Below are 22314 nucleotides of genomic sequence, written 5' to 3'. Positions count from 1 at the left end.
GGGGCCGCGCGGGGGGCGGGGCTCCCGGAAGTGCCGCTGCCACAGTGGCCCGGCGCGGGGAGGGCGGGGCGCTTTAGTGGCAGGGGCGGCGCTAGTTGCCGCGCGAGCTGCTGTTTTGGTTCCTGGTTCTGAGGGATTCCACAAGGCGCGAGACGCGGCCCCTCCTCCTCCTTCTGCTGCTGCTGCTGCTGCAGACCGGCGCCGCCCCCGTCCCCTGCCGCAGCCCGAGCCCGCCGGCGCTGCCCATGGCCGCTGAGATCCAGCCCAAGGCGCTGACCCGCAAGCCCGTCCTGCTCAGCAAGGTGGAGGGTTCCCAGGATGTAGTGAGCATGGCCGCGATCGTGCCCAAGGAGGACGGGGTCATCAGCGTCTCCGAGGACAGGTACTGGCAGGGGGAGGCGGGCACGCCGCCTCGGCCCCGCCCGCAGCCAGGGCGGCAGTGCCCGGGGTCCCCGGGGAGCGCGTGTGGGTCCGCGGTGATGCTGCGCGCGCGCATGAGACGAGCCCACCCGTGGGGCTGGGGTCCCGTAGTGGTCTCCCTGCAGGGGTGCAACGGGCTCTGTGTGCAAAAACTGGGGTGGGAAAGGGATTGCTCTGCGTGTATCAGACCTGCCCCCGTGGTTAGCAGGGCGATCCGCTCGGTGCTGGGCTGGCCTGTGTCTTGCAGAAGGAGACACGAACGAGTTGCTCGGGCAGAGCATACGCCGAGTAGATTAAATATTGATCAGGCCTATTATGTGTGCACACTGCTCACTCTGCCAGGGAGCTCACCGTGTCATGGTAACTCTGCTGCATCTGACTGGTGTGCATGATTCAGACTACACAGACGTGAGAAAGGATATGTTGTGGCTGATGCCTGGTCAAAACCAATAACGTATCTTTAATTAACTTTTATATCAGAGATTCCGGGATTCCGGATTTGTGGTCACACATGCTAAAATGTTCTGTCCTGAAAATTGAAGTGAGTCATTTTCCATAATATGCTTGTTACTGTACGCCAGAAGTGGTGTGCAAGTCAGTGCCTGACTTTTCCTTTGTCATAAAATGTAGTGGAGGAGTTCACAAATGATGCTCTTTGAAAATTTCATATAAATATATTTACAGAAGCCAAGCTGGGTTTTTTTCAGTCCAACATTGTACTTCAGCAGGCCTTTAAAACAACAGTTGCATTGCTGTGTGTGTTGTTTGGTAACTTGCTAAGAAGGAGCTGCTAATGTTTGTAGCAAAATGTCACTCAAATTACTGTAGTCTCATGTTCAATTTCTGTTTATATTATTAAAATCAGCATTCAGAAAGATATGTCAAACTCAGAGTTGATAACAATGAGCTACAACAGTTGCACTGAATAGCCTTTTGTGTATTTTAGTCTTGTAGCTACAGTTAAGTAAATCTGATAGATTGGGGAATCAAACTTTTTAGCATTTCAATATGAGTAGTTTATATTATTCGTTAATCTGTGTTTGATACGTAATTTGTCAGACCAGTTTCAACACATGCAGCTTTTGACAAATCCATGTGAGATTTGTTTTGACACGAAACAGAAGATACAAATGTTGTTCACTGAAACAGCGCTTCTAGTTCTTATCTAACAAAAACATTTCCTGGTAGTTCTTTTAAAAATAACATATCTAAAGGATAAGAAACCAGTCCAATATCTAGTATTGTAAAACTGCTAAACTGTCTGGTATTTTTATAATTTTTATTAGTCTTACTCCACAATATAAAAGTATGTCTTAAACCATCCAATGATTTTTCTTTTCTTTTCTTTTCTTTTCTTTTCTTTTCTTTTCTTTTCTTTTCTGAAAGAGTTCAAATTTACCTCATTTAGTGGCATTTCCTCTTACATCTAGAATGGTTTCATTTTGTTAACTCTATAGGAGTGCTTTCCCTTAAAATAAAAAAATGTTCCATGATCCTAATTGGAACCCATATAATAACAATTCTAAAATGTAGTTTCATTGAATCATAGAATATCAGGGTTGGAAGGGATGTCAGGAGGTCATCTAGTCCAACCTCCTGATCAAAGCAGGACCAATCCCCAATTTTTGCCCCAGATCCCTAAGTGGCCCCCTCAAGGATTGAACTCACAACCCTCGGTTTAGCGGGCCAATGCTCAAACCACTGAGCTATCCCTATCCCCAAAGTAAAGCTCTATATGATACTAGAGCACCACAGAATATCAGGGTTGGATGTGACCTTAGGAGGTCATCTACTTCAACCCCCTGCTCAAAGCAGGACTAATCCCCAATTTTTGACCCAGATCCTGGGATGTCCCCCTCAAGGATTGAACTCACAACCCTGGGTTTAGCAGGCCAATGGTCAAACCACTAAGATATCCTTTCCCGCATCATCACACAACCAAAAATCAGTTGACTTATCTGCTCCTAACAGGATTGTGGGTTGTTTTTTTTTTAAACCAGATTGTTGGCCCATGGGCACTTTATCTCAGGTTCAGGATTTTCCTTACTTTAGACTCCAGTATTGTCATTAAAAAGAATGCCCTTTTATCAGTGTACTAGTATTGAAAAAGCCTAAGTGTTACCATAAGTTAGTTTCTGGTTACCTGTCTGATACCTGAACTATGCAAAATCTCATTAAAGTTCATCTATGCCCTGGGCTCCAATAAGCTCTCGTGTCTGTTATGAAAAGAAAACACTTCAGCTTATTAGAGGCAGGTATACTGTGGAATTGCTAGTGACTGAAAATGTGAAATCCACTTATTTTAAGTGATATGGCCAAATTTCGCTGTGTGAGACGCTGAGTAAAGCATGAGTATAGTAGCAGTTGGCGCATAATGACATGCTGGATTGATGCCACTGATGTTCTGCGCTGTAAGAAAATACTTCTCAAACATTCTTTATCTTAATAGAGTGAACGTACCTGATATCTTTCCCCTTAGAGAAAGGGAGTAAGGGGTCTTATTGTTTCTTGCACTACTTTTTACAAGGTATAAAACCCCCTAATTTTTACGTGCCAGAATAGCAGCATGACACTGTAAGGTAACATTTCTGTACGCCATGTAGAGATTCTCTGTTAAAAGAAGCCTTTGTCTGAAGGAGCCTATAGTAAAGTGGAGATCTGGAGAATATCGCTAAGGAACATGGGTATTTAAAATCTTCTGGTATGATGATTAATCTGCCTGTTGATAAACCTGGTTAAAAGTGATTCTTTTGCTTCTTTCTTGCTGATGTTTGGAGTGCTGTTGGCAGTACAGGGTGGATCTAGGAAAACTAGAGGTGCCTTTGTTAGGTAATCTGGAAACCTTCTGACTCTTCCACTTGACGCTAATACATTCTTTCATTAACTACACTTAATTCGTTACTTTAGGTAGGAATGGATTTATGTAAGTGGATGATCATTTTTGGATTCATAGCTGAAGTAGTACTTTATTTCAGTCGTCACTACTTCTATTGCAGTTAAGGAATTCAGAGATCTGTGTTAAGCTTTATTTGGAGGACAGCAGCTTGGGAGTAAACTTGTAGCCTTCTTGTTACAGAGACAAGAGCATGGTAGGGGAATGCAGCAAGTGACAATGTTTGCTTTCATCACTTCAGTGCTATGCTGCCTCCTAGTTTGATTTCCCATTTAACGTTGAGTCTCATTCTGTATTGGCTTATGTACTCCAATTAAGCCAATACAGAATGAGGGTCAGTGTTAAATGGGAAATCAAACTAGTAATGAATGTGGAGAGTTTATGCCCGTTTCCTTACTTATGGAAGCAGGTGGTAGTTCTGGCTGAGGTGAGACCTATAATGTGTAGAGCTCTGCAAATCTGTGGGTATCTGTTTTATATCTGCAGATACGGATATCTGTGGACCATGTTTGCGGATCGCAGATTAGATGCGGATAGAAATTTTGTATCTACGCAGGGCTCTAATTATGTGTATCAGTTGTATGTGAGATACTCTGAAATTTATTAATCAGCTTCAGCTGGAATGATTTGTATCCAACATTTGGGATTAGGAATTTTTTATGAACGTAAGAGAGTCATCAAATGGCTCTTTATTCCTAACACCATCAATGTTTAACAATCAAAGCTAGGCTTTAAGGTGGGTGTCTGTTTTGCATCATCTGGCTCTTCATTTCATACTGTCTAGGATATGGGGTCTTGATGTCTTTCTGTATTTTGTGCAATGCCCAGAGTTGTGCCTGGGTTCATTGCTTTGTAGACTTTTAACGATCATTTTAAACAATAGCTAACAATACCCGCATGGCTGATGCAATATGAGAACCTGAACAGAATGTACTTTACATGTATAACAGCAACATTCTTAAAGTTGACTCTGTCAAAATAAAGGATGTATTAGTTTATTTTTAAAGTTCTTAAGATTTTTGGTTTTAATTTGGAAAAACATGAAATCTGATGACCCCTGTATTCTACAAAACTGGTTTCTGAATCCTGATCTTCAAGTTGAGATAATGCAGATTGTTAAACCAAAACATCTTCCAGTGTGTCTGTGGTCTCTGAACTGTTTGGGTTAATATTTATCATGACGTGGGATATTGAGGAATGGTATAATGTATATGATGTGGATGCACACTGGAACAAATAATTGTCTAACTTTATTTTGACTTTGTTTTAGAAGAAGTGAGTATACCTGTTTACACTGGTGAAAGCTAAAGCCTATCTAAGAATGTTTGTTTAAATCTGATAAGGTGAAGTTCTGAGAACAAGATTAGAAGCTTTCTTTCACACTGCCCTACCTGCTAACAAACTGCTGGAGCTGACAGCCACTTAGATCCCAACACGTAGAATCCTATATCATACACAGCTTAGATTGAAAGTGTGCCAAAAGCTTTTACACTTCAGGCTAAATATTGGAATTTAAGGATCCAGAACTGAATGTCTTGTCATTGGTCTTTAAATTCAAGGGGCTCTGGAAATTTATGATACATATTGGCCAAATTCTCAAACGTGCTGAGCATTCCTACTTCCCATTGACTTGAGAGGAAATCAAGGTGGGTAGAATTTAATTTTTTTAAACCAAAAAAATCTGATAGATTTATTTTTTTTAGAGGATTTTAAAGAAAAATATTTGAAATTGATAACCAATGTTAAGGACTAAATTTAATATCCATTACAATAATTTAAAAAATATAAAGCAGTACATGTTGGGTACCCAGTTTTAAAGAAAGTAAAACCACTGGTGTAAGTCACTGGCTAAGAACCTGGAGCTAGAGTTTGTTGAAGTGCTAAACCAGCTTTTGACATCAGTAGCTTTTTCTGCTGGTGTGAGAGAATATTTTCTTTTTAGTCTATTCAACTAGTTCTTAGTTGGTTCAAAGTTAAGAAACCAATGGGAGTTGAAAAAGCAGAAAAGTTTGTTCTCTTCCAATTTATGAATAAAAAACAGCTGAGAGGATGAGATCTACTAGTTCTAAAATTTTGAAGGGCATAGTGGTTCGAAACTATCAGTTGAAGTTACTGAGCACAGATACTTTGAATAAATCAATTTTAAATGCAGGAGAGGTTTTGATAAGAAACACTTTTATTAGAAAGTTTATGTATCTCACAGTTTTATTTAACTAATAAAACAATTTTAAAATGATGCTTTTATGCATTTTAATTTTATTTGAATTTCTATCCAAATAGTTTTACACAAATCACAAGTAAAAAAACACATCATATAGTAAATAAGAAATGCATCATTCACAGTTTCTAACAATAAAAATGTAAAAAAAAACAAGGACTGAATAAAAGTTTACTATATTATTACTTAAACAAATGTGTGTAGATGTAGTGTACCCCTCCCCCCCCCCGACGAGTAAAAAGAAGCACAATTTAATGTGTAGGCTACATTTAGTTGCAAATCAGCATGTTTTAATAGTTACCAGCCAAAGAGAATCAGCCTTTCTTTAGGAAAGTAACTTAAAAAGTGCAAATGCAAAACACAGATTAAAATCAGTGTCTTGAATCAAGGTTTCCTGCTTGCTGCTTTAAATTATTATTAAAATTGGTGATTTAAATCATTTCATTTTAAATCAGACCACTCTGGAAGAGGTTGTGTGTGCTGGACACCTCTGAAATTTAGGTCATTAGCCTGTCACAAGTTCAAGTCACTATACAAATATTAAATCTTCACCATAGCATTGTGGGGGAGGTAGCTATCCTTAGCCAAACATTGGATACAGAGGGAGAAATGGATTGACTTGCCCATTTGTCAGGGGCTGTAGTTCAGACTTGTCTATATTGGCAAACTTCTGAAGCTTCTAGCATGCAGCTTCACCAGTGTTGGGGGTGCTAGTGCAGTCTGGCTGCTAGTGTTTTAATCATGGTGTCCTCTGAACCTGCTCTGAGCAAGGTTGGATATATCGTGGGGTGGTGGCTGCCATTGGTCAGTCTGCACTGTCAGCCAGAGAAGCATGGTAGGAGATCTATACCAACTTGACAGTCTGCAGAGCTTTTCTGACTGTGAACTCATTTCTCTGGACTGTGCTCTCATCTCAGTGAAAGTCCTGGGCTTTAACTCCCATATAGTTGATTTTGAAAACTTGGGAGTTAAGGTCAAGCATTATACCTCTGCTCCATTCTGATCCAGTACTGTAGTCCATAATGGGGGAATCATCAAAACTCTTCATCTGATTTTCTTTGTCATTTTCTAAAATGCAGTAGTTGTAATAACTTAAAAGGAAACAAAACTTGGAAAAGTAATTTTATGCCATAAAGGGTAATAAGTTAGAAGTAAACTATAAAAATAAATGTGTACTAGCCCCCCTACTCTGTTGTGTTGCTGCAGCACCTAAAGGCCCCACCCTTATTGTACTAGGTACTGTATAAACATAACAGATGAAGACCTCTGAAGGTTTACATTCTGAGTTCATATTGGCCTCTCTATTCACTCCACATCCAATGAACTATAAAACATTAACTTGTACTGCTCATGCTGTTTTGCAACTTGAGGTTTTCATCAGGCTTTTTCAATTTAGATCAGCCTAGTTTGACGTAACACACCTGTCCATGGATTATCTTCTGGGCTTGTTAGTCAGCAATTCTGTTAAAGAATTTGTACGGCAAAGGGTTTTGATCTATAGAAGAAATTTAGATTTCCACACATTACTGGTGTTGCTCAATATGGTTGCAGGGAAAGCACACTTCACCATAATTGACATCCACATAACTTTTCAGTGTACTTTTTTGCATGCTTGTGAAATACACTGTGAGGTATTGAAATTTGGCGTTTCAGCTGTTAAAGACTTAGAATAAACTCTGGTTCCTTGTATCTTCTTGGCCATGTCAAGGAAGTTGGGCATATAGTGGCATAGACTATATCTTAAGAATTTATTTTAAATCACACCTGGGAAGTATTTTAAGGAAGAGGTGAACATTCAGTGGTCTGAATGCAGCACCCCAAAAAGAGGATGTGGTGGAGTGCAGTACTGTGCAGCTTAGTTCCTGAATCCATTGCTGCAGTAAGGGTGGTATGCACTAGACAGTTGACCATTGGTTTGCAGTAGAAGTTAAGAAGGAGTGTGCCATCAGTGCAAGATCTGAGTGTGTTGGCAATGGGTATTTGAGTGTGGTGTGTCTTCTCTATACAGGCTTTGTATGAATTCCCAATGTAGTTTACTGCAGAAGTAGTAGTTACTTAAAGCACTATCCCCAACTACAGCACTGTTTATGGGTGAACAAAATGACAGCTCCCTACTCTGAGGAGCTTACAAAATGGGATCCTACAGGGGTCAGTCCTGGGTCAGATACTGTTGAATATCTTACTCTCCACCCTATTATCCAGGTCATTAGTATGCTTACAAATTTTGCAAATGACACCAAGCTGGAAGGGGTTACAAGTGCTTTCAAGGACAGGACTAAAATTCAAAATGACCTTGATGAATTGGTCTGAAATGAACAAGATAAACTGCAATAAAGAAAGGAAAAATCAAATGCACAACTACAAAATGGGGAATAGCTGGGTTAGGTGTTGGTACTAATGAAAAGGTTCTGGGTATTGTAGTGGATCACAAATTGAATGAGAGTCAACAATGTGATGCAGTTGCAAAAAAGGCGAATATCATTTTGGAATGTATTAACAGGAGTGTTGTATGTAAGACACAGGAGGTAATTGTCCTGCTCTAGTTGGCACTGATGAGGCCTCAGGTAGAGTACTGTGTCCAATTCTAAGCACCAAACTTTAGGAAATATGTGGACAAATTGGAGCAGTCCAGAGAAGAGCAACCAAAATGATAAGTTTAGAAAACTTGACCTATGAAAAAAAGTTAAAAATGGGGCAAGTTTAGTTTTGAGAAAAGAAGACTGAAGGGGGACCTGATAACAATCTACAATACGTAAGGGCTTTTATAAAGAGGAAGGTAATCATTTGTTCTGCATATTCACTGGAGGTGGGATAAGAAGTAATTGGCTTAGTCTACAGCAAGATATTTAGAATAGATGTTAGGAGAAACTTTTGAGCTATAAGGGTAGTTACTCTGGAAGAGGCTTCCATAGGAGATGGTGGAATCCTCATCAGTAGAGCATTCCACAGTAGTCATCTGTCAAGGATGGTCTGGGTTTCCATGGTCCTGCTCAGCACAGGGGGCTGGATTTGATGACTTCTTGAGGTCTTTTCCAGCCCTACATTTCCATGATTCTGTGAAATGGGAAACAATGTATCAATGTATAAATCCTCAGTGGATGTGAGGAGGGAATATGGGGGAATTTAGGGTTACAAATGTGGCAGTTCATGAAATATTTATTGTTATGGACACAATTTGTTCCTTTTGGTATTTTTAAGCTAATTTGATAAATTACAACATGGTGACAGTATTTGGAATAAGGCCCAGGGTCGAACTGAGTGTTGGATGTCTAACCAGAAGAAGTGAACACTGAAAATGGACGTGAGGGAGAAAAGGAGAGTGGATAGCTCTTCTCATAGGGTCAGAAGCTGTTCCAGACATTGAAGGCAGCATGGGAAAAATAACTGTTCTTAATTGACATGTGTGTACCCTATTTTACTGCCAAAATAGTGGGAGCAGCATATTAGCTGTTTTGTTGATTACTTGTTTGATTATCATGCATCTAGTGAAGTGACATCTTTGACCTTGTGTTGGATCATATTAAAGACGTTCTGTATTAAAATCACAAATAAGTTTGATTCCCCATAGTTTAAATTCCAGGGTATTACTAATTAAGAGGTCTCTTGGTTTTTGGTACTGTTTCTCTCCCTCTATGTGTGAAACTTGCAAGCTGCTAATTGTGTTAGTACATTCTAAGACAGTCTGTTCTCAAAGCAATTCACAGAGAGAGAGACTCAAAGCAATACTCTAACAACAGAAACAGCACCCAGAGACTCCCTGCCCTTTTGTTGTATTAACAATTGTGATTAAAATAGAGATAGAGGATGTCTGTGGATGGATGCTTGGTGTGGATAATAACTGAATGATCAGGGAGGTGCCAGCCTAAGAATCCAGTGTCCATCGGCTGAAGAAGGCGTTAAGTGGAAATAACCAGAGGAACCCCCCCCCCCTCCCCCGGAGGGCAGACTGGAATCCACCCGACAGCCTCAAGAATGGGAGAACCAAAGAACAAGATAACATCTTGGAGCCGTCAGGAATGTGCTATCTGCTGATTGATTCAGCAACAGCATGATGAAGCAATTCCCATAGACTGGCATAGGAAGAAATTCCTATAAAAATAGACTCTAAAAAGTGAGAACTTTGGGGTCTGATTCTGCAAACCAACTTGCAGGAGCACCAGATGAGTATCTGACAAGGCCCTGCTCCCTCCTCATGTCCAGGCCACCTGGCCAGTGGCTTGGCATGAGCAACTCTAAGGCTGGTAACTATGATAACAACCTTGCAGAACCTGTGTGTGTGTGTTTGTATGAATGAATGTGTGAATAAATATGAGATTGAATGGAATGTTATAGCTATAACTAACTGCTTACTATGTTTCTTTCTGTATTCACAATAAATGAGGTATTTTGCCTTTTTCCCTTTAATAAGATCCTGCTGGTTTTTAATTTATTGGTATAACACTTGCCATAACACAAGTTTCTTCACTTAATGCTGCACCATCATGCGTATATGAAATGCAACCACCTGGTGTGTTTGGGCTTGGTGGCACAGCCTGTGGGTGTTTTGTCATATTCTCTTCAGAGCACCTGTAGTGTAAAAAGCAAGGATGTATCCAACACCTTACCCCGTCTTTCTGATTTCAGCTGTCCAGTTACTACTCTTTGCAGGTCAATGAACACGATTTTTAGTGTGACTGCTATATTTTCATTTCTTAATTACCTGAAGAACTCTTAGACATAGGTGATGGGTGTGCTGTGAGGACATAGCCTTGACTCAGGCCTGTATGGTCATCCAGGGCAGGGGTTCTCAGGACAAATTTTTTGGTGGCCTCAGAGTGCATCCACGCACCTGGAGCCCTTCAGCCCTGCTGCCCCGCCTCCACAGGGCTAAAGCCCAAAGCCTGAACCCCCCTGCCCCTGGGAAGGTGGGGAATTCACTGCCTGCCTGCCTTCTCCTCCAGCGTTGTGCCCTAGGTGTCTCCAGAGGGGGGCAAGGTCCAACCTCTGCTGGCAGCCTCAGCAACTAACATCTAAGAGTGACTTGAAGTGGACATATGAAAGGCCTATCCCGGTTTACATATGTGGGACCTGGCAAAATCTGAACTTTATGAAGATGTACATTCCACTTTAATTGGGTAGATGTAGTTTGGGAACTAATGTAGCTCATTTCATACAAAGTTGACTAATGACAATGGCAACTGCAACATCTGTCAGGTGATCTGGATTATATTGATTGACTCATGAGGCAGATCTCATGCAATGATTAAGCTTGTTTTTTGGTTTATTGCCTTACCAGTTAACATTAGCCATAGCAAAGGTGGGAATCCTTCTGGAAGGTATCTAAAAGTTGGATTAGCAATAGGCTTCTGCCATTGTTACAGGGTGAGTTATTCTTCTGTCCCTTTCTGGTCTCTGAGTGCACCATTTCAGGTGGGAGGCCCCAGGCCTTAATTTATCCTGCAGTGGTATTCTGTGATTCTCCCACTCCTAAACTGGGCCCTGGGCTTCCGTACCCTCTGTATCAACCATTGTTATCCTGAAGGTTGGATTGAGTTCGGGCATCTGCAATTCTTCCTTTCAGAAGTCAGTAACCAGTGGTATATCACGATAAACCAACCTTCCTAAAACCAAAGTGATTGGTTTTTTTAGCAGTAGGAACAAAACATTAGAGAGAAGTATTAAAATAGTCTACATGCATGCATGTTTTACCTAATGCGCTGCCATCCTTTGTTGGGACTTAGGGTCTAGCTTCTCCAGGCACCCCAACAGGGTCCTGTGTCTGTATCTGGTTCCCCCAGACATTTACTGCCTTTCTCCTTTTTAATTCTGCCAGAGTTCCTTCATTCTTCCGAGTCTGGTCAAAACCAGTTTTGTAAGTTGAGTGGAGAGGAGGCAACATCATAACAGCTTATAGGTCTTGAGCCATTCTTTTCTTTCCTGACTCTTTTTCCAGACAGCTACTTATTGAGGAAAACCAGTATATTCATACAGGAAACACCCTAATAGCCAGACCAACACAAAAAATTAACAAATTACCAAGCAACTCCAAATCCCTGTTACCTTTCTTTGAATGGTGAAATTAATACTGGGCTCTCATACACAAGAATGGGAAGTGGTGGTAGTGCTGATGTGCCAACATGAGGCAATGAAGGTGTATCACTTTGATAGGATAGTGGACAATAGTCTGATTATACTCTAGCTCACTCCAAATGTTAGGCTTGGAAAGCAAATAGGCCTGTGAAATGTGAAAATAATTTGCCTTTTACATGTTAGCCGTTTCAGCTGAAGACCCACCAACTCACTTGGGGTCACTTGTATGCTGTTTTTTATCATTTGTAGATAGTGGCTTCCAAAATTAAATTGAAGCTTTAGACAGTTTGAGTGCAACTTCCCTGTCAAGTTTTTTGTGCACACTAAAATGATTAGGGATATTAGGCTTCAATCAGAAAAGTTGCTTGTTAGTGAAATATATCTGTAGACTTAAAATAAAAAAGCAAATTCTATTTAAAGGGACACTATCAGTGTGAAATTTAGTCAACTGTAAAAATATAAATAGTAGGTTAAGGCAGTACACCTGTCCTTGAGGTACCCTGCGAATTTCTTTGATTTTTTTGTAATCCTTTTCCTCTTTAAAAGTTTTTTCTCTCCCCTCTTGCTATTTTTGGAGGGTGAAGGGAAAGGAGGGAACTCACACTAACAAAAGAGGATACAGACTGACTACACAGAGCAAATGCTGTAAAAGGCACAACAAGTAAGCAAATTAGGGGGGAAAGGGATGTCTAGGGATAAACACATAACATTTGTCTTTTGTGTGGAGTTCCTATGATGTTGGTGAAGTATGTGCTACAAATGACCAAGAATCTTTCTTTAAATGTCATCCTTTCTAGGAGGTACTGCACTGGTGTGAGGGACTCATGGAGAAAATAAACTAATATCACAGATCTGTCAGTATTATTGTACCCCTAATCTGTAGAAGAACTACCTCATAATCAGAGTTAAGAATGACATTTTCCATTGCAGTGAAAAGGATACCTTACGTCAGTGGGGACAACTTGCGGGCCACACACGGCCTGTCAGGGTAATCTGCTGGCGGGCCATCAGACAGTTTGTTTACATTTGCACAGCCGCCTGCAGTTTCCAGTGGCTGCGGTTCACCGTTTCTGGCCAATGGGAGCTGCAGGAAGCGGCGTGGGCTGCAAGGCCATGCTGGCCTCTACTTCCTGCAGCTCCCATTGTCTGGGAATGGCGAACCGCAGCCACTGGGAACTGCGGGCAGCCGTGCAAATGTAAACAAACTGTCTGGCGACCTGCCAGTGGATTACCCTGATGGGCCACCTGTGGCCCACCACTGCCTTACATCCTTTTTTTGCCTATCAAAAATGGGCCCTATGCTGAAAATTAGTCTGTCAGAACATCTAAAATTGAACTTTGGAAGTGTTTATTGGGTCTATTTACATCTCCCATTGTGCTCAAATATTCTGTATGTTTCTGTAGACACCAAGGAGACTACTAGTCTTGCTGATACACGATCTCTTTCTTTAAAGAGAGAGAATTTGTCCAGTATAACTTCAGGTTTTTGTGGTTCCCTTGCGTTCGAAATTGGGAGTGATATTTCTTTTGCTGAGGCAGCTTTTACTGCCCTTATTAGCTAAGAATTAATATTCCTCACTCTTGCTAGCTGATTCTTACAAGTGGGAGAAAGACAGGGAAGCTCTTTGCTTAAGCAATCAACTCTGATTTGGGGGAGAAAAGGCCCCTGTAATTGCAGCAGTATGGCTCTATAAAGGGAAACAGTTGAACAACCTAGGGACGCTAAGTAACGTACAGTCCTTGAGTATAGGGAGGTGAATCAGACTTCATATACAGCAAATCCTGTTTCTCTCTCTCATTTACTAAAACTCTCAGTAAATTAGTGGGAAATAACTGATTCATCTGTCCTGCTCTATTATGATGCTCCCAGCCTGTTAATGATCTTTCTGGATTTCTGCAGGGATTTTAGCTCTGTCTTGTCTGACTATTTAACGTAATCAATCAGCTTCACATTGTAATTCAGTTTGGTTTAATCAATCCTCGGATTATTTTAGGCAAAAAGTGGAAGCAATTAAAGACTGGGTTAGTTTGTCACGTTTGGGATTCTGTGGCAGCTTGATATGTTGATCCTTTTTTAAAATGGTAAGGTACATTGAGTCAGGTCAGTCAATCAGTTAGGATGAGCCCCCTCTCTCAGCTCCTTCATGTATATTACCTGCAGAGATTGTGCTCCAAGCTGCACAAGATACAAATACTCCTGTACATTGTCCAAAAGGAAATAATATGCATAGGAGCCAGATGGGAAGGGGAAACATTGCAGAGTATTAACTTGAATATGTATGTAGCTTTTTAGATTAGTACCCATTTTCCAAAACAGCTGGTTTGGCCCCGCCATGCTTTCCTTCCTCTTGAGATGAGTTCCTCATTTGAACATTCTGTGGTCACTTGACATTTTGGGGGAGCATGTAGTCCCCTGGTGGGCAGGAAATCTCTTGGCTAGCTTTCACCATGTTTCACCTGTAAGCTCGGGTGCAGAGTAAAGAAGTTAAAACTACAAAAGCAGGCTATTTTTAAAAAGGACTCCTTCCAAAACTAACTTAATCCTTATTATTCCCCGGTAGCTGTCACCCAGAATGTTTGCTGCTTCTCTTTGTAAAGGTTGGAAGAGGTCTAGTCATCTGCAAACAAACCCCCGAACATCTTTGTGTGATTTTAAGCAGTGGGAGGAAGAATCTGTGAATGAGTGGCATAGTGGGTAGCAAAATAGAGGTGTGATGGTGCCCACCATAAGGCATTATGGAAATATGCTTATATATATGACATAACTGGAATATGTTTGATGCTACATACGCCATGTAACATATCTATGTAAAAGTTATAATCTACCAAATCTATTAATCCTATGTGTATGCATGTATTAGTTTTGTATTCGAAGTTATGAATAATGGCTGTGTACTGGCTTGATTTTTTTTTTTTTTAAGTAGCCTTTGCAAAGTATTTGCTCAGCTTCTTGAGAAAGGAATGTGCAAATTAAGTACCCAGTCAAGAAGCATTTAACAAACAATGGATGTTGGAAGGCTCCAATCCACATAAGAAATTTTCCTGAAGACATTCAAGATACACGTGGGCAGTGGCTGCCACTGGTAAGAAACTCAGTCATTCATGGACATGTGACTGGCCTATGTGACTCCAAAACTCCATCTTGGAGCTGGACTTTGCATAGGAGAGAGGAGGGGGTCTCCACCCACAAGAAAAAGTCTACTTAAACCCCTGGAGACTCTCCATTTTGTCTTCAGCTGTCTAAAGAAAGAGCCTCTCTATCCCCAAGGATACCTGAAAGAAACTGAAACAAAGGACAGTAACTACAGGGGGTGTGAGTGATTGCTGGACCCAGAGTAGAAGGAGACTGGTCTGTAAAAGGAAGGTTACTGGGTGAGGATTTTATCTGTATTCCGTTTTATTACTGTACTAGACTTAGATTTGCGTGTTTTATTTTATTTTGCTTGGACTTTGTTCTGTCGGTTACTACTTGGAACCACTTAAATCCTACTTTCTGTATTAAGTAAAAAGTTATTTTATTAATTAATTAACCGATAATATGTATTAATACCCGGGAGGGTGGGGGGAAACAGCTGTGCATATCTCTCTATCAGTGTTAGAGGGTGGACAATTTATGAGTTTACCCTGTACAAGCTTTATACAGAGTAAAACGGATTTATTTGGGGTTTGGACCCCATTGGGAGTTTGGCATCTGAGTGTTAAAGACAGGAACACTTCTTAGGTTGCTTTCAGTTAAGTCTGCAGCTTTGGGGCACGTAGTTCAGACCCTGGGTCTGTGTTGGATCAGAGCGGTGTGTCTGGCTCAACAAGACAGGGTGCTGAAGTCCCAAGCTGGCAGGGAAAGCAGGGGCAGAAGTAGTCTGGGCACATCAGTTGGCAGTTCCCAAAGGGGTTTCTGTGATCCAACCCGTCACAGTGGCGTAGTCAGAAGGATCTGTGCACAGCTGATTGCTTTGAGATACTGGTCGTGATTTTAGGTGAGTTTTAAGTGTGGTGGCTGGAGAACAAAGTGGTTACTGGTTTATTTTCTGTTTGCTTATTTTGGGTAAGGAAAATAAGGACAGAAAAGGAAGCAAAATAAGTAAGAGTGGAGATCAGAAGAAGCTAGAACTGCACAGGTTGCAAATTACCCAGAAAGTCTGAACACTGGGTCTCTGTTAACTAAGAAGCCCCTGAGCTGAGTGCATCCCAGTTTCAGTGAACTGCAGAGGGGTGTGTCCCAGCACAAAAAAGCAGGAAAATGACTACCAGTGAAGCAGCTATCAAACTAGAGGTGGCTAGACTGGAAGCAAAAGAGAAAGAAAATTAACATTGAAGACTGATGGAGAGGGAGGAAGCTGCCCACAAGAGAGCTATGGAGGCAGAAACTGCCAGGGAGAAGGCAGAATCAGCCAGGGAGGAAGCTGCCCACAAGAGAGCTATGGAGGCCCAGATTAAAGCCCCAAATCATAAACTGGCTGTTATGAAGTTGAAGAGACAAAACACTTCAGCTGCTGGCTCCACTTCCCCAAAAATCCACAAATGGGAGCGACCGTGTCCACAGTATGATGAATCCAGCAATATTGCATCACCTTTGAGAGACTGTGCACCCTCCATGCGATCCCTGAAGATCAAAAGATGACCACGTTGATAGCAAAATTAACTGGCAGAGCTCTGAACATATCCCTTTTGTAGGGAGGATCTTTCCCAGGAGGAGGGTGAAGAATCCGCATTTAAAATGCGAGACCCCTCTCCTGTGGATCAGGGTTTAAGGGAAGACTGGGGCGTCAGATCTCCTGGAAGGGGGCACCGCCCCCAACCTTTTAGGAACAGAAAGTGGGGTGTCCAAAGGGGTTTTACCAATCCAAGGCACTCTATTAAAATATGTTATTCTTGCTACACTTGTAAGGGATAAAACTGTCTCTCCGAGACAGAAGGGGAAAAATCTCTGCAGGGGTGAAACTTCACAAGGGAATGGGGTCCAGCCCAGAGAAATTCCAGAGGGAGGGGCCGAGGGCAGGCATGGTTGCAGTACACCCTTTCCTTGCCAAAGCCCCAAACACATGCCTGAATTGAAAGCCTTCTCCAAAGAGGCAGAAGAATCTGCCTGCCAGGGGGCAAAAAGAAATGGGAAAATACAGTAAACACTAAACAAACTAAATTGTGTGAACAAAGCCTGTCCACCACAGATTTGCTGTTAATCTTGTGTCTTTTTTGCTAATTCATCTATGGGATAAAACAAAGGAATTCATACTAGTGGTAAACCCTTTAAAGATGTGGGACATACCTGATTTGTGGAAGAAACTGTTGTATATGCTAGGGATGGTGACAAGACAGCCCCACAAGCATGTTACTTTTCAGCCTATACCTGTAAACAAACTGGAAGCTTGGCACAGCAGCAAAAGCATAATAGGCCCATGCTGCTGTGTAGAAGGGGAAACTGAGGCACACCCCGTCATGGCATTAGTGGCTAAATGCCACTCAACACTAACACAGTGCTTCTCAAGCTATCTGATATGGGGGACCAGCAATTTTTTTTTCCAATATGCATGCAGACCGGCAGCCGGTAGACAGTCCGTGGACCACCACTTTGAGTAGCACTGCTCTAACAGGTAGTGTTGTCTGCTTTCTGTTAGCAATACTACACCCCAACCTTTTTTTCGGGCATCTGGGGACCAGGAACCCCAAAACTGGCTAGAACACTTATGAGTAACATCATATGGTTTAAAGGTACTGAAAAGAAGTGTAACCAAAGACAAACAGGGATTTTACATGTACTGCCTCTGCCATGGACAGTGTCCTGGTTATTTTGCTTGGTAATTCACTTTGTTCTGTCTATTACTACTTGGAACCACTTAAATCCTACTTTCTGTATTTAATAAAATCACTTTTTACTTATTAACCCAAAGTATGTGTTAATACCAGGGGGTGGGGGGACAGCTGTGCATATCTCTCTATCAGTTCATAGGGGGCAGACAATTTATGAGTTTACCCTGTATAAGCTTTATACAGGGTAAAACGGATTTATTTGGGGTTTAAACCCCATTAAAAGTTGGGCATCTAAGTGTTAAAGACAGGAACACTTCTTAAGTTGCTTTCAGTTAAGTCTGCAGCTTTGGGGCACGTGGTTCAGACCCTGGGTCTGTGTTGGAGCAAACTGGCATGTGTGGCTCAACAAGTAACAGGTTGCTAAAGTCCCAAGCTGGCGGGGAAAGCAGGGGCAGAAGTAGTCTGGGCACATCAGTTGGCAGTTCCCAAGGGGGTTTCTGTAATCTAACCTGTCACAAGAGGCTTCTTAACAAACAATTCAGATTGCTTATTCTGCTTGAACCACACCTCTGTGTTGCTATTTTGCTTTCCTTCAAAGCTGAAATTACCATTTTAAAAAGGGAACACAATCATTCTTCCTCTTTCCAGACTTATAGGTGACTTAAAAAAGATGAGTTTTTGAAGAGCTTCAAGTTGGTGTTCAGTTCTTAACTATAAAAAGAAAAATATTTTTTATTAATTTTATGTACTGAGTGATCTAGGAGAAATAATAAAATTAACATTTTGACAAAGACCTCTGTGATAAATGAAAGGGGGATGAGGGGTAAGCTCCCTTTTATGGACCCAGCAAGCCAGTTAGCTGTTTTCTACTTGCTTTACCTGTAAAGGGTTAAAAGTCTCACTGCTAGGCGTAGGTAAAAGGAAGTGAGTGGGCACCTGGCCAAAAGAGCCCAAGACTCCCCTTTTTGTCTGTCTGTCCTTTGTTGTCCCGGAGAGAGGGAACAGGGCAGCACTTATGCTGTAAGAAGCTTGGGACCAGGTATGAAAAATCATCAGTATCATACCTAGAAACTACTCATTTGAAACCGCACATAGGTGAGTAGATCTGGAAATGTCTAGGAAGACACAGTTAGGTTTTTCTCTTTTTATTTCTGTATGGCTTGTGGACTCCTCTGTGCTAACCCAAGATGCTTTTGTTTTGTTTGTAACCTTGAAACTGGACCTCAAGAAAGTTATTTTTGGTGCTTAATTCTTGTAGTTGCGCCTTTTTTTAAATCTAGCAATAACCTGAGTTTCCAGGTATATTTTTTTTTTTAAATAAAATTTACCTTTTTTAAGAACAGGATTGGATTTTTGTGTCCTAAGAGACTTGTGCACATGTTTAATTAGCTGGTGGCAACAGCTGGTTTCCTTTGTTTTTCTTTTTCAGCTCTTCCCCAGAGTTGGGTGAAAGGGCTTGAGAGTACCCCACAGGAAGGAATTCCCAAGTGCACCTTCCTGGGTTCTCAAAGGGGTTTTGCACTTTGGTGGCAGCATCTACCCATCCAAGGTCAGAGAAAAGCTGTAACATTGGGAGTTTGATAGAAGCATGGAGTGGCCCATATTAATTTTTAGAATCCTTGCGGGCCCCCACCTTTTGCACTCGAAGTGCCATGGTGAGGAATTATCCCTAACATCCTCTCTTGAAAATGTGAGAGTCAGATAATATAAATAGTGTGTCAAGTTACTTGGATTCATACATAGAGTTAGAACAGAATATCAGGGTTGGAAGGGACCTCAGGAGGTCATCTAGCCCAAACCCCCTGCTCAAAGCAGGACCAATCCCCAATTTTTGCCCCAAATCCCTAAATGGCCCTCTCAAGGATTGAGCTCGCAACCCAGGGTTTAGCAGGCCAGTGCTCAAACCACTAAGCTAACATAAGAGTTAAACATCCTCAATTCTTTAGGGTGTTAATGTGTGATTGCTTGCATGACGTATTGAAAGGAGAAATTTTGTAGTGAGTAAAAGACTAGAGACTAATGATTTTAGGTAAAGGGTATTGTATTAGAGAACTACCAGTAAAAGAATCCATCAGCTCCTGGCTGGTGAAAGCCAGCTAAGTCCTATGTCCATTATTAATATAAACAGTTAGTGCCTCCTTCAGAGAAGCAAATGTTTTAAAAAATGCTAAAGTCCTTTCAATCCTGAAAAAAACAGTTGACCCCGAAGCCCTCTCCAACTTCTGTCCTATCTGCAACATACCGTTCCTGAGCAACATAATTGAGAAAGTACACCAAGCTCCAACACAACAGCCAACATTCATCGTGCCTCATAATCCGGGGTCCGACTACCTCACAGAGATATCTCTAATGGTCCTAAAAGACCAATGTGTTATGGCCATGGAAACAGGTAAGAACTTCATGGTCATGCTTTTAGACCTTTGCAGCTTTTCTCACTATAGACTGCGGAGTATTACTAACAGACCTTACATGACACAGCATGATTAGGTAGTCCAGCACAAGTGACTCCGCTCGTTCCTCAACAGCAGAACTCAGGGAGTGGTGATGGACAACTACTCCTCCTCTCCAAAGGCCCTCACTTGTGGGGTCCCACAAGAATCTATAGTATATATGGGAAACCACTGGGGAGAAGCCATGGGTTCAGCTGCCAATAATATGTTGATGACATTGTTATTTTTATATAATATAGATATAAAATCATTCTCAGCTGATGCAACCACCATCACTATGAAGGTGTCAGAATGCCTACAAGAAATCAGTTCTTGGATGGAGAGCAGCTGGCTTAAGCTAAACCCCTGGAAGACCAAGGTGTTGCTTTGAAGAGCTAGCTGAGATGCTGTTTCCATCTTTGGAAGGCATACAACTCGCAACTCGTTTGTCAGTGTGCAAAGCTTCAGGGTCCTGCCTGACTTCTCGCTAAGCTTGAGTGACCAGGTAGCATCAGTTTCCAAAAATCCCTTCTTTCACTTCCAACTTGTTAGGAAACTTCATCCCTCTCTCTGGGACAAAGATTTAGCCACATTTGTCACCTCCAGGATGGATTATTGTATCTGATTTTATCTGAAGCTGAATGTGAAAACAAGACACCAGCTGTTATAAGATGTGGCTATCTTGCTCTTCCTCTGTTTTAAGCCATCATGAACACACCTTATGTTTGCTCAAGTCCTTCCACTGGCTACCAATCAGCTTCCGATGCTAGTTTAAGGCCTCTGTCCTAATTTTCAAAGCAATTAATGGATCGAGCCCCAGCTACATTAAAGACTGAATGTCAATCTATGAACCCCAGAGATATCTGTCCTCTTCTGGGACAAAGCAAATTATAAATCTCCAGGTTGAATTATTGGAGGCAAAGAATTTGTGGTCCAGGTGATCTGGCTATGGAACAAACTATCAGAGAAGATCATTTGAATCTAGAGTCTGTCTTAAGGAGATACTGCAAAATCTCCCCGTTCAAAAAGGCTTTTCAACCGTGAAAATAATACCCCTTCTCTTCCTCCCCCAAACACTAACCAACCTATAAAAACCCTGAAACAAATCAACCTTAAAAAAAAAAAATGAAGGAAAATAATTCTTTAAAATGTCCAACACAAACTTTCCTCCTACCCCAGCACAGGAGAATTCCAGAAGCGCCGTGTAGCCCACTAGGGACTTCACTGTTACTGTAGTTTTTGTTCAGAAGGCCTCAGGTCCTGTGGTGGGCAGCAATGTGAAACTCAAACGCTATGTCTACGCTTAAAGCAGCATTCAGGGTACAGGTGCTACATGTTTAGCTACACAGTACAGTGAAAGACAGGCTGGGTCCTTACTTGTCCCTATGGTGTGTATCTGCTTGCCACAGTGAGGTTCAGAAGGTCTCCACTGCTGGAACCTTTCGCTGAGGTGAACAAACTGCCTAACTATAGCAGTGGGAGGCAGTGGGACACTATATCACTAAAGATGGTTTGGGCATATAGAGAGCCCATGTAGGTGAGGTTGAGGGTTCAGGTGTATTTGCCTAAGGTGTGCCTCACTGTCTACACTGGAGGTGGGCAAACTACGGCCTGCAGGCCAGATCCAGCCCCTCAGGGCTTTGAATCCAGCCCATGGGATTGCCCCCCATGGCACCGCAGGCCCCGCGCCACTCTCGGAAGTGGCTGGCTCCATGTCCTTGGGGGAGGAGGGGAAGAGGGCTCTGTGCGTTGCCCTTGCCTCCAGGCACCACCCCCCGCAGTTCCCATTGGCCAGGAATGGGGAACCGCGGCCAATGGGAGCTTCGGGGGAGGTACCTGGAGGCGTGGCAAGAGCAGCGCTTGGAGCCCTGTGCACCCCCTCCCCCAGGGGCCGCGCAGGGGTGTGGTGCTGGATGCTTGCTGGAGCGGCACAGAGTGGGGCCAGGGCAGGCATGCAGGGAGCCTGCTCTGGCCCTGGTGCGTGCCACTGCCACCCCTGAGCCGCTTTAGGTTAGCGGCACCTGGCCGGAGCCCGAACTGCTCCTGCACTCCAACCCCCTGCCCTGAGCCCCCTGTCGCATCCCTCCTGCACCCCAACCCCCGCCACACCCCTCCTGCACCCCAATTCCCTGCCCCGAGCCCCCTGTCACACCCTGCACTCTTCCTGTACCCCAGCCTCCTGCAGTCCCCATCCCTCCTGCACCCCAAACTCCTTCCCTGAGCCCCCTCATACACCCTGCACCCCTCCTCTGCCCCAGTCCCTTGCCCTGAGCCCCTTCCTGCACACCGCAGTCCCTCCCACACCCGTGCCCTGGCCCTGCATATAATTTCCCCACCCAGGTATGGCCCTTGGGCCAAAAAGTTTGCCCATCCCTGATCTACACTGCTGTTTATACCTGTGTTAGCTGGTCGTGCAGTTTCTGTACTTTACATGCCATTGTAAGTGTAGATATACCCAAAGATAGATGGAGTCACAGTGTGTCTCTGGCCCTTTAAGAGGGAGAGGCCAGTGCACCTGTGACTGGTCCGCTGACCCC

The 22314-nt window shown here is 42.6% G+C and overlaps 1 protein-coding gene across 3 annotated transcripts in view; it reads left to right on the top strand.

Annotated features, from left to right (window-relative positions):
* Positions 1-96: 96 nt before the first annotated feature.
* Positions 97-22314, top strand: part of WDFY2 (WD repeat and FYVE domain containing 2) — a 113641-nt gene continuing 91423 nt past the window's right edge. For 2 of the 3 annotated variants that reach the window (XM_084618009.1, XM_084618010.1), the window contains exon 1: positions 97-382. In XM_084618009.1, the coding sequence (XP_084474135.1) occupies positions 246-382 (137 nt within the window). In that variant the 5' untranslated portion in view covers positions 97-245. The remainder of the gene's footprint in view (positions 383-22314) is intronic. The other variant, XM_084618011.1, reaches the window with a different exon arrangement.

This window comes from Lepidochelys olivacea (assembly GCF_965140295.1).
Source record: "Lepidochelys olivacea isolate rLepOli2 genome assembly, chromosome: 1".
In the NCBI taxonomy this organism is placed as follows: Eukaryota; Metazoa; Chordata; order Testudines; family Cheloniidae; genus Lepidochelys; species Lepidochelys olivacea.
Note: the sequence above shows the minus strand (reverse complement) of the source record. Positions and strands in the feature narration are given on the sequence as shown.